The following is a 12,852-nucleotide window of genomic DNA, read 5'->3' on the forward strand; positions in this document are numbered from 1 at the left end:
AGTGCCAAACTAGCATTTTGCTTCAAAACATCAACTAAATTGAATACAGGATCAGGACTTTGTTCAAGTAATTGTGCTTTACATCCTTTATATGAGCAAGTAACAAAACATACTCTCTCTCAAGAATGCTCTTGAAAAGTGAATACCATGTGAAAGTTAAATTCTACAAATGAAGATGTGTTGTGTCAAGAGACTTAAAAAGGGCCCAGAATTGCATTGATCCACAAATTTTGTTGGGTGCGGAAGTGAATGACTACAATGCTAACATTGTCAATCACATTGTAAGCTAACTCAAACCACCAAAAATAGCACTAATGTACAATAACAGTCATCAAATTGAATTACTTTGCACCTACTCAAGTTTCACTAAACAAGAAGGATATTCGAACATATTTTCCATCCAAAGATTTTCATTTTATTCAGAACTTTCAGCAGCCAAATCTCCTTCCAAAATGCCCTTTCAAAACTCGCCCCATCTGAAGAACTGACCCCTGTTTGTCTTCTTTGCAAATCCATCTCCAAATGATATATCGATTAATAGAAAATAGAAGGCCATTTCTAGTAAAGTGCCAAACCAATTTGTCATCAGCAAGCCTTGGGGAAAAAAGGGATTTTACATATCAACTCAGCTTCAAAATCCAAAAAGCATTATGTGATGAGAGCTTCATTGCATTCCAGACATCAGTGCTTTCATCAATAAGGGAGCAAACTTTGGCATCAACATGGAATCCGTCTAACTTTCCAAATCATCACACACTAGGCATTCAGATCACTTCAAATCCTTTCTTGCAGATTGCACACAGAATCTATTGCCTTTGACGACGAGGGAACTCTCAAATGTGCATGGGTATTTTAGCCTGCACTACCAATTTTTTTTTTTTTAAATAGTTTTCCTATAACAAACCTCAATATTGTTGTGGAGAGTCTCAAGTATCCTCAAAAGCTACCTGCAAGATAAGGAAACAAAACCATAAGTTGATAAGAGGTTCAAAGTAATATACATGAACACAATTGTAGTACAGATGAGATGGCAAGCAAATTTTCTTAATAACAAATAAATTGAAATTAGCAACCAAACTCAAACTCACATAAAGGAAAACGGACCAAACTTCATCATTTTATTAACTATTATTGTAAAGTCTTAGCTACTCTATCAAGTAAAAGATGAAATGACTGATTCTTCCATATTGCCATTTTTGGAGTGGTAAAGTAACTATGGATTCCCCACATGGATTTTGACCAGACTAGATGGCTTACTAACTGTCAAATGCAGAATAACATGCAAGGAGAAAGGCTTAAGAACACAAAGTGATTTTTTTCAAAGGTCTGGAAATTTAAATGATCAAAAGTCTTGCCTAAGATTGTGTTGGAGGGAGGTTTTTTTCAATTATGGAAAGGACTTCTTCTCAATTATCTTGAAATATCTCTTACTCCTTTATCATTTTGTTTTCCTGTCTCTTAATCCTTTATCATTTTTTTTTTCTGTCTCTTAATCCTTTATCACCTATGAGAGTTTTCTACATTACTAGATAAAGCCTTATTTTAGAATAGAGCATCCAACGTACTTATCAAGCAAATTTCTGGCATACCTTGAAAAGAGGAGCAAAAACTCGCAATGCAGTTTAGATGATAAGCATGCATGCATCCTAAAGTTTGTTTCCACAACAACAAAGCCATCAGAACAAAAATGTAATGACAATAGTCAGTACATTTTTCTATTTAAATTTTCAACAAAACATTGAAAAAATACAGAAAATTACAGTTTTACAAGCTGCAACTGCAGGTTTGTAACAGACTAAGGAAGTTGTCCTCTTTAGGGTTAAAAATAGTGTCGATGCTCATGGAGGTGTGTTTGTATTTGTTGGAGTAGGCGAACGTACTCATGAAGTAGATGAAAAACAATATCAACATTCCAAGTGAAATGGAACCACTCATTAGCTCTTGTCTTGGCAATTTAAAAAAAGAACAAATAACTCGAACTAATACAAATTACTGAACCATTTATTTTGTAGCCATTGGAAACATTATGTAGCTAGCTAATACATCATATGTCAACATTTCAATTGTTGATGTAATAGATTAATTTTCCCAAAATATATTCCATGCTGCCATGGATATGATACATTATGCTGTCTCTGGCATTGCTATATGTTCTGCATAAATGGGACACACCAAATTTTCATGTCCCACCTAAGTCCAAAAAATTGCAAAAGTGGAATACATAATTCTAATTCTATTGAAATGAATCTGGAAGCCACAGTATGGACTACAAATAGATAACATAATGAAATTAAAGACAAAGGAAATTTTGTCTACCAATTACCTAGAATCGAAGCAGCAGTATAGGAAAAATGAAAGATCAAGAGAAAAGGCACCATCTAGCTTGGATTGTGAATGAAGAACCTGGAAAAAAAAATATTTTTGCGTGAGTTGGTGACAAGGATGAATTAGAGAACTAATGTATTCCTAAAGTAAAAGGGAACCTTCAGAACCTACAGAGTAGATTTTGATTGTCATCCATAGGTGAGCATGGAAGACCATGAACATAGTGACTAAGATTTTGGATGATTGATGAGCTCCACATCTTTATAGATTGTCAAAATTTATGCATAAGCTTATCATTAGTAAATTTCAAATTTACTAAAGTCAGACCTTGAAACAACTCAAAATTACAATGATGGTAACAATAGAAGAATTATGTTTGAGTGAGTCACTATCATGAAGAGTATCAAAAATTGATGTTATACTTTGCAATAGACTTCAAAAAACCAGATTTATAAAGTTCAAAGCTTGTACATGCATATTTTTTCAAAATGAGATGGAATGCATGTTAAATGCACAACAGTAAAATAAAATTCTCTTAAGGCCCTAACAAAAATGCAAACTCGAAATATAATTGAAACATGGTGCAGAAGTAAAAATTTTCCTTCCATTCAGGTACTTGTAGAACAGAAGTGCAAGGATTCTATTGTTTACTTAAACATGGATGAATTAAGAGAATCTTTATTTTAGAAGAATGGCAGTGGATTATGCATGAATTCAGCTCAGGGTGAGTAAAAACAGGGGAACAAACTTGACACAAAAACTTGAAACCAAACAGTCATCAATAGCCACCCCTTTGACAGAATATTTGCTAAACCTAGAAAAAATTCATCTCTCATGCTCTGTTTGTTTTGGCGGAAAATATTTTTTGGAAAAATGTTTGTTACATTTTCTAGCGGTTAGTATGATAGAAAATGAAAGTTAAATGGAAAATGTTTTCCGTGGTCAATAAAAAAACAAGCCTTTTTGAGTGAAAAATGCTTTACACTTTTGAAGGTGAAATTTTTTTCCCGGGCTGTAAAACATTTTTTGGTCTGAAGTCTTACCAACACCACCACATTGTCACCACCACCGCTGCCGCCACCACCACCCCTACTACAACCGACACCACAACTAATACAACCACTAGTACATTAGTTTCAAGTTGCAATCAAACATAGGCGATCATTTTCTAGAGAAAACATTTTATAGAAAAATAGGTTACATTTGGTTTACTTTTGGAATTGTGATTCTAATCAAAAAATTTCAAAACTCATAACTAAACACAAAATTCAAAACTCAATTCAAAAACTATTTTTAAAACTCACACCACACAATTCAAACATCTTTTCAAAAGTCATAACCAAACTCTTTTCAAAATGAATAGGGCACTTTTTCCATTAGCACCTATGAATAATACAAGATAAAATAACAAATGAGAATGAAAATTAAGAGAGAATGAAATATTTAAAAGGAAAAGACAAAGAATGAGTTGAAAAACAGAGCAGTGTTTTTAATAATAATTAATCAGTAATGTATTAGTAATTTCAACATTCACAACAAACTATAACTCCCTTACTATTCAAAAGAAGTAGATAGTAAACTCTCAGTTGTGATAAAAATCTGAGATTATATTGATAATGAAAAAAAAATAAAAATAAATAAATAAAAATGGTACCAAAGATTGTGTTTGTTTGTTTGTACCTTGCAGTTGGTTGCTTATTCTACTTGTAAATATACTCGAGGAATGTATTGGATGATGGGCCAATATTCTTTCCCCTTTTCACACTTCTGTTTCAGTATTGGATTACATCCCCAGATCATGAGTGACAAAAGCGAGGGAGGGAAGCCTAGTTCTGGAAAAGTCGCAAGCTCAGGGCACTTATAGATCAGTAGATGCAAAAGAGAGGGAGGCAACCCTTCCTTTGGAAAGGACGCGAGCCTAGGGCAACTGCAGATTTCAAGTGTTTGGAGAGAGGTGAGGTTTTGTAACTCTTCATAAGAGAGTCTTTCCAGATTTCGGAAGCTTCTAATGTTCAAATTGATGAGAGAGGTGGGCAGGAACATCTCTTCTTCTGGAAAGGACACCGTCTCTCCCCACGGCCAATCTAAGCCTACAAGTGCGAGTGTTGTAAGAGAAGAGAGTTTGTGCAAACCCCGCTCTAATGGAGATGGAGGCGGAACTGGAAGTTGACCGACGAAATCCCCGATTTCAAGTGAAGTGATGTTGGTGGGGAAACTCCCTTCCTTGACAAAGTAGGAGACCATTCCTGCTCTGCAATGAAGTAGCAACAGCTTTTGAAGCGAAGTGAGTTGGTTGATGTTGTTCTCATCACCGCCAGCAAGTGACAGGGGCTCCAGATTAGAACAACAGAATATCTCCAATTCACTGAGATTCCTGAGATTATTGGCTTCTGGTAAAGATTTGAGACTGCTGCAATTGCTAATTTCAATATTTTCAAGAGATGGACACTCAATTTTGATCCCTTCCTCTGCAAAAAGTGACTCCAGATTTTTACAAAACTGAATCCGAAGTAGTTTTAGTGTGGATGGTAGCCCACCTCTTGACAATAAATATGTGAGTGATGCACATTCAGAAACCCGCAACTCTAGCAGATTATTGAGTGTCATCAACTCGGGTAGGGACTCCAAAGCATCACAATTTGAAACTCTAAGTTCTCTCAGCATAGATGGCAAACCTTTCATTGGAAAAGAGATGAGACTTGCACAACAGTCGATTCTAAGCACCCCAAGAGATGTGTATGTGTGCAGATCTTTTGGCAGTTTCTTCAGCCTTCCACACTTTTCAATTGTTAAATACTCGAGTCTCGTCATGCAACGCAGCCCATCATGTTGCTGCTTTTTCAAACATTCTCCTCCTTCTTCTTGCTCTTCTTCAAACAAGCAAACGAGTTTGTGGCAATGAGAAATCTTTAAATGGCAGAGGGAAGGGAGACATACTTGTATTCTAACCTTATTCCGCCACAATGTTACGAGTTCTTGGCAGTTACTAATGTTCAATTTCTTGAGTCCCATCAAATCTCGAGTAAACCATGTCGGTAGGAACGCCAGTTTTTCAACATGAGAAATGCTCAAAGCAGCTATTGAAGTCAAATGCTTAGACATTTCATTAGCCAGTAACTCTTCATCAGTTGTGCTTGGATCGCAGAGGGAGTCGAGAATTGTAACATGTCCAATATCCAAGGTGAGGGAACCAAGTTCAATCGCGTTCTTCATCCCTAAGAGTGCTGGAAGTCTAGGGAGCATAACATTATTCATTGACAAGGACGCAAGTGATGGCTGAATGAGGCTTGAAACATCAATCAACAACTGCGAACAACCATCAATTTTAAGGGAATTGAGACAAGGAAGATCATTTGGTAATCTTCCAACGAGTTTGGGGCAATTTTTTATGGAAAGCTCACTGAGATGACTGAATGGCTGAACTCCCTCTGTTTCAAAAGCAGACCAATCCTCCCATTCTGGCATAAACTCAAAGCTCAGTCTCTCTAGAGAGCGGAAAGGTTTGGCACCACACTGCTGCCCATAGAACTCACAACCCAGGCGCTTTATTGCACTCATTCCTTCAATGTAAAGGTCTTTAAGTAAGGGTAGTTGTCCAAGTGGTGGCAAAGATGTGCAACATTTGCTACCTTTTAATCGCATGAACACCATTTTGGAGAATGAAACATCTCCAACCCAGTTTGGAAATTTTGTACTGCGATACCCACTGATGGTGAGTCGTTCCAACAATTTAAAAGGTCTCATCACGTCAAGCACATTCCTCTCAACTATGTCATTCTGTGAACTATGTGATTCATCCCATTCTAGTGATAACTCTTTTAACTCCTCCTTAGACATTAAATTGGCATCCCTTGCATCCTTAACACCACTGACATTCTCTAGTCTTGATATGTGTATTGCCCCTCGAATGTGTGATAGGTTTTTCAACTCTCCTATTTTACGCCTGCAGTCTTTACCCACCATAAAATTTGACAATGTTTGCAGATTAATTAATTTACCTATATGTAGTGGCATCTCTTCTGATGATGGAATATGCACGCCAGTCATGTCGAAATGGCGCAAGTTCACCAGCCTCCCCATGTTTAGAGGCAACTTCTGAAGTTGATGACAAAATTTCAAAAACAAGACCTGTAAATTGTAGAGAGTTACCACTGCGTCAGGTAACCTTGTAATCCTGGAATCGGATACATCAAGATAGCGCAAATGCTTTAGATCTCCAATGGAATCTGGTAGTTCATCCACGCTAAGACATTGTAAACGCAACTCACATAAGCATTTTAACTTTGGCAACAAATCATGCGTCAAGTACCTCGTTATGAAGTGAAAACGTTGTGGCAAAAACTGTACGAATGTTCGCAAGCATTTGGCATCATCAAAAACTTTAAATTTTTTGATTCCATCATAACAGCTACCAACATAAGACGAATGTCGAGCTTTTTCAAAAATCTTGTTATGCCTGCCATACTCCGAATTATTCTCCAACCTAAAACATTTGTCCCCTGCGACATCTTGAGCCAAATCATTGATGAGGTCATGCATTATGAATTTCGATTTGTTACCACTTGATGGTTGAAAAAATGATCTTGACACCAATTCGTGAAAATACTTGCGGCCTAAATCTTCTATTTGGTCTCCACCTTTTGGTTGCTCAATTAAACCTTCAGCCATCCATAGCAAGACTAATTCCTCCTCCATGAATTCATAGTCCTTTGGGATAATTGCACAGTAGGAAAAGCACCTCTTCAAATGGACAGGGAGATGAAGGTAGCTCAATTTCAATGCTGTGAGAATGCCACTTTCCTCATTCCATATATTGCTGTTTAGTATCTCTTTCCATTCATGTTCTTCTTGTTTACAGCATAATAAGCTGCCAAGGGCCCTTGCTGCCAAGGGTAAGCCTCTGCACCTGTTCTCAACAATTTTCTTACCAATTGATACCAATTCTGAGCATTCCATGATATTTCTATTCTCAAATGCATGTTGGGAAAAGATTAACCAACAATCATCATATGATGAGTTTTTCAAATTGAGATACTCATCCATACCCATCTGCTTTACGACACCTCCTTCTCGTGTTGTCACAACGATTTTACTTCCAGGTGCTCCAGCTCCAAATGGCAATCGTAGTGAATTCCACCCATCATGTCCATAGTGCCACACATCATCTAGGACAAGCAAAAACTTTTTTTCTGCCAGTGTGTCTCTTAGTTGGACTTGAACCTCATTTAACTTGCCCAAATCACATGGACGGTGAGTGAATGACTCGAGAATTGCCTTTGTTGTTCCCAGAATGTCGAAGTCAACAGAAACACAAACCCATGCTTTCATATTGAAATGCTTTCCCACTCGGTCGTCATTGTAAATGTGCTGAGCTAGTGTAGTCTTGCCGATCCCACCCATGCCTACAATAGGAATTACATCAAACTTTTTGGCAGTAGGTGCATCCCCAAGTAGCAATTCGATAATTTGCTTCATGTCTTCATCTCTGCCATGAATGTGAGGCTCCTTCAAACATGTAGTTTGTGATCTCTGCCATAGATCTGTAGACATCCTCCCAACAAGTCTTTTATCAAAACCAAGATCTTTTCCTTTTGTTGCAACTTCTTGTAATTGACTAGTAATCTCATTTAGCTTTGACCTAGTTTTTAAATTGAATGGAACAATAGAAGAGAGACGTGGAAACTTAGCTGGTCTTCTTCCCATCGTCGTCTCCTCCGCCATTAGCTTCCTTTCCAGAGCTTCAGTGGCAAAATCATCCAATAAGTCATCTGCATCGTAAGCCAAAGGTTGAACCTCTTCTAGCCACTTTTTGATATCCTTGTCGTACACTTGTTTGCTCTCTGCATCAGCCAACAGAGTCTCTAAATCCTCTAATGCCTTCTTCAAATTCTGGATGCCAGTGCCAACGTCAGCTGTGCTCACTAAGTTGATTAAAAACGAGGACACTTTATCAACCGTAGCTTGCACAAATGTAGAGATAAAGATCCCAAATACGTCCATGGTGTTTGTTCTGAAAGAAGGAAAGGTAATGAAACCAAGCAAAACAAAGATAAAAAAAACAGGTCGAATAACCTCTGCAAATTTCAAACAACTTTGGTATGTAGGTAAAGGATAAGAAAGGTAAGAAAGGAAGCAACACAGAGATGGAAAAACAGGCCGAAGGAATAACTTTGGTAGGTAAAGGTTGTAAACTCTATACAAACCAAGCAATGCATAAATTAAAAACATGGTCAATACCCAATACAAGATGACCCCAAAACAGAATTTACATTAACAAAGGGCACACTAATAGCTGGCTTAATTATTCAAATGGACAAATGGTTTTTAGGCACCTTTAACTAAAGTGAAAACAGGAGCAGTGGGAAAAAAGTATGTTTTTATGATGGTGTAATCTTAGTGTGTGCATGTTGCAGATTTATTTTTGTGCTTTTTGTAATTCTTTGTGTGTCCAAGTCGTTTAAAAAAAAAAATTAAAAAAATTCAATTTATAGTACAATTTTCTTTCCACTATTCTATATATTTGCAATTTTCCCTACTTTTTACCCATTTATGCTTCAATTTTCCTTCTTCTTTTTTTTGTTGGATTTTCCTTTTCAATCATTTTTTCTTTGAATTTATTTTTGAGTTCTTCAAAATATTTTGAGGAGAAGAAAAAAAAAAGATGAATATGTTGAAGCAATTAATTATAGAGTAATTTAATAAAATAAAAGGAGAAGAAAAGAAAAGAATTAGAATAAAGGGGCATTTATACACATGTCTAAATTTATGAACTTATGCTCCATTATAACTAAAAAAATTTGAACTTTCAAGTCTTATTAAATTTTTAATAATCAAAATTATCCTTTAAACAATAATTGTTTATCGTTTATGATTATCTATAAAGAAATGTGATGATTTGATATTTATTTTGATTTTTAAAACTTTAAAATATCAACTTCTAAATTGAAAAAACTAAAATATATATATATATATATATATTTTTTCTTTTTGAAAAAAATTGAAAAAACTAAATTATTTTTTTGTACGAAATTGAAAATTGTGTCTATAAAGGAACATGATGATGGAACATTGATGTGCAAAACTAAAAAAATATATATTTAAAAATAAAAAACTGATAATCTCAGTTTTAAAATTAGAAAAAATTGATAATATTCTCAATTTTATTTGATAGTTGAATCAAATCAACAAGTAGAAAGGTAAAATCGTTTAATCTCATGTTATGTTTTTTTTTTTATTAGTTAGTGAAACAATTATTTAGAACATTACTACGCAAAATTGATACTATTTTTAGTTTTAAATATTAAGAAAAACTGATAATATTCTCGGTTTTATTAAATATGACTTATTGATTCAAAAAAATCTTAGATAGAACCTAAGCTACCATATCATTTATAAATAGGACTTTTAGGTAAATAACTCTAAAATAAATTATTTAATAAGAAAATAATATAAAAGTTTACTTTCTAAACCTAATAATGTGTACAAGATATAATTGACTAGTAATTAAAGAAAGATGGAAGAGAGATTTTTCTTTTTTAAATATCCTAATAAATTGTCAAATCAATAAATTTTTCTTTTTTAAATATCCTAATAAATTGTCAAATCAATAAATTCAACAAGTAGTGAGTCTTCTAACTTTAGTTTTTAATATAATCATTTTTTAATTCTTCCATGTGAGCCCTTTAACTTTGTTTTTGCTCGAATGTAATTATTTATTTTTTATTTTTTCTATTTAAATCTCCAACTTTAACCATTAGAGAAATTTATTTATAAATCTTATTTAAAGGACTTGTAACACAATAAATTCATAAAATATTCTTGTGTTCTATCTAATCCCATATATTTGCAATAGATCTTTTATCTTATAGTAGAAGTATTATGTGAACTATTTTATCCTTATAGACTTTTATTATATAATATATATATATATATATATATTATCATATATCTAAGAGAGAGAAAATCATTTATTAGATATCTTTTATTTATCATATATCTAAAATTGAAAAAATTGGTGATAAATCCAATTTAAGTAGGATGTAAGGTATTAGGTTTAGTGGATATTTTTTATTGGTAAGAGATCTACCATTTGTGAAATAATTTAGTGAGAAGTCATTTTGTTATTCTAGAAAGACATTTTGTTTTTAATTTTACTCCTTAATTTACCTGTTGACTTTATTCTATGTGTTGACTTTTTTTTACTATCTATTGAAATTTATATCTATCTGTTAAATTTTTTTTTCTATTTGTTCAAATTGAAGGTCCATTTTCCTATCTATTAGAAATTTCACAAACTTGTTTTCTATCTGTTGGAATTATCCACGGCAACAACAACAACAACACACCAATAGATAAAAAAATAACAACACACCAACAAATTAAAAAAGAACAACATAAAACAGATAAAAAAAGAAACAACAACAATTTTATACATATGAACAACTAAATCCAAAATATATATGTTCAACAAAGAAAAAAAAATTATCATTAGGGAGGGATGATAAACAACAACAACAAAGAAAAAAATTGTCTGTTTGTTTTATCTGTTCAACAACAACAATAAAGAAAAAAAAAATTTATGTAACAACAGATCTGTATTCTTAGGTTTTTGCCCAACAGATCTGTATTCTAGGTTACTTTGCAATTAAAATGTATTTGGCCTTATAATCATCTTGAATGCCAAACTCCGAATGACCAAAGACCTCATTGAAGCAGATCTAGCTATACTTGGTTACACAGATCACATGAATACGACAAGTTGAACCGTAAACCCAAAATTATGGGATTACTTGGATCATTATACACATGTTGATGCACACACTACGAAATGCCCATCTGATGCATCTATACTACATCTAGGCAAACATCTAAAGACCCTGTAAGGAAGGATTTTGTTGAGGTTTGAGAATGAATAGATTGAGATATTCAGTGTTAACGAACACCAGATAGAGTGTTACTCACCGGAGTTTATTTCTCTCACCAGAGTTTGCTATAAACCATGAAGGGAAAATCGGTGCGTCAGATGATCGTCTTAGATAAGGGTTTCTCTGTAGGTGACGACCGAGAGTAGACAAAGAACCTTGAAATGCTCTGTACCAACGCCGGAGCAAGCTAGTGTGACACCATTTTCGTCAAGCTTTGAAATATCCAGATCTGCCACCATCGCCTCCTCGTTTATCGTCATATGAGAGCATAGCACTGACTCCGCCAGATAGATCGGACATTGGTGGCAGAGAGTCGCTTTGAATCTTCTTCTTTAGGCCTTCGGTGGCGGAGGACGACAGAGGAGAAGGAGGATGAGAAAGAGGTGTTGTGGTAGTTTGCTGGTGGTGCAATGTGATCGAGAGGTCGAGCAGCGACTTTGACGACTCAGGTGACTCCAGCGACTACAATACAAAGAGAGAGGGTTAGGGTTTAATGTGAGAGAGAGAGAGAGAGAGGGGCATGTTGGTTATTTTGTTTAAGCTTGTTTTTTGGGACAAAGAATTCTAGCACCTAGACTTTTGACTAAACAAAGTTGAAAATTGGTCTTTTTACCCAAGCGCCCTATAAAATATTATATATATATATATAGAAGATTGTTATTCTTATTATTTTGTTTGCCTCACTCAATGTGAGGGATTCACTTTTATCAAAGATATTCCTTTCCATTATTTTACAATAAACTTCTATCATGGAAGAGTATTTAGAAGAAAAGGTTATTTGTATATATAGACTAATGATAGAGATAGCGGTGGACTCGCAACAGAGATGATGGTAAATCAACGATGAACAATCATTTTTTTCTCATTGTATACATAAGCCGTAATCTCCCTATCGGTTTGTGTAGTCATCGATATTGTGTAGTTTATATACCAATATTATGCCGGAGTTTATTATACATAGATTTTTCTAAAAAAGGTGCGTCAATATGTATATGAACTATTTGATGATTTTTTATATATTGTTTGGTGATTTGTTGTATATTATTTGTTACTATGTTTGTTAGTTGAGCAAGCATTTTTATTGCCATTGAACAATTGAAATAGTCAATTTTTTTTACTTTTTTTCAATTTTATTTCGTGTTTTCATATTGCAGTGTGAATGTTTACATTGGAATGAGTTTATCTTTTTTAAGGCTAGTTATATATTAATTGTAAACTGTGAACATTGACATTATATGTTGGTATAAATTTTATTTTTTTCGAAAATTAGTTGTATGTTTGTTGTTTTTGTTACTATACTTGTTGGTTGAACAATCATTTTTTGTCATCATTGAACAATCGAAATAATCAATTTTCACTTTTTTTTTTTATTATTTTGTTTTATGTTTTCATGTTGCAGTGTAAATGTTTACATTATTATGAGTTAGTTTTGTTAACGGTAATTGTATATTAATTATAAATTGTGAACATTCATTATATTTTGATATGAGTTTTATTTTTTGAAGATTAGTTGTATGTTTGTTATTTACTGTGAGCATTCACATTATTCTTTGGTATATATTATGTTTTTCCGAATTTTAATTGCATATTTGATATTTACTGT

General features: G+C 33.9%; 1 protein-coding gene across 3 annotated transcripts; it reads right to left on the minus strand.

The window, feature by feature from the left end:
- Positions 1–178: 178 nt before the first annotated feature.
- On the minus strand, positions 179–11,832 carry LOC145820246 (putative disease resistance RPP13-like protein 1). 3 transcript variants are annotated; one of them, XM_082915336.1, is made up of 5 exons: positions 11,287–11,832; positions 4,006–8,335; positions 2,324–2,403; positions 1,590–1,646; positions 179–947 (listed from the first exon to the last, which is right to left on the minus strand). In XM_082915336.1, the coding sequence occupies exon 2, from the start codon at positions 8,323–8,325 to the stop codon at positions 4,021–4,023; it is 4,305 nt and encodes a 1,434-aa protein (XP_082771462.1). In that variant the 5' UTR covers positions 8,326–8,335; positions 11,287–11,832; the 3' UTR covers positions 179–947; positions 1,590–1,646; positions 2,324–2,403; positions 4,006–4,020. The 3 variants fall into 3 exon arrangements, 2 of the variants coding, with proteins under 2 accessions (XP_082771462.1, XP_082771461.1); XM_082915335.1 differs by lacking the exon at positions 1,590–1,646; XR_014361442.1 differs by lacking the exons at positions 1,590–1,646; positions 4,006–8,335 and having other exon boundaries at positions 11,287–11,820.
- Positions 11,833–12,852: the final 1,020 nt, after the last annotated feature.

Source organism: Camellia sinensis, chromosome 2 (assembly GCF_055761805.1).
Source record: "Camellia sinensis isolate YWXY chromosome 2, ASM5576180v1, whole genome shotgun sequence".
In the NCBI taxonomy this organism is placed as follows: Eukaryota; Viridiplantae; Streptophyta; class Magnoliopsida; order Ericales; family Theaceae; genus Camellia; species Camellia sinensis.

Coding starts and splice junctions, on each gene's coding strand:
- LOC145820246 (XM_082915335.1), bottom strand. CDS start 8,325: ATGGACGTATTTGGGATCTTTATCTCTACATTTGTGCAAGCTACGGTT.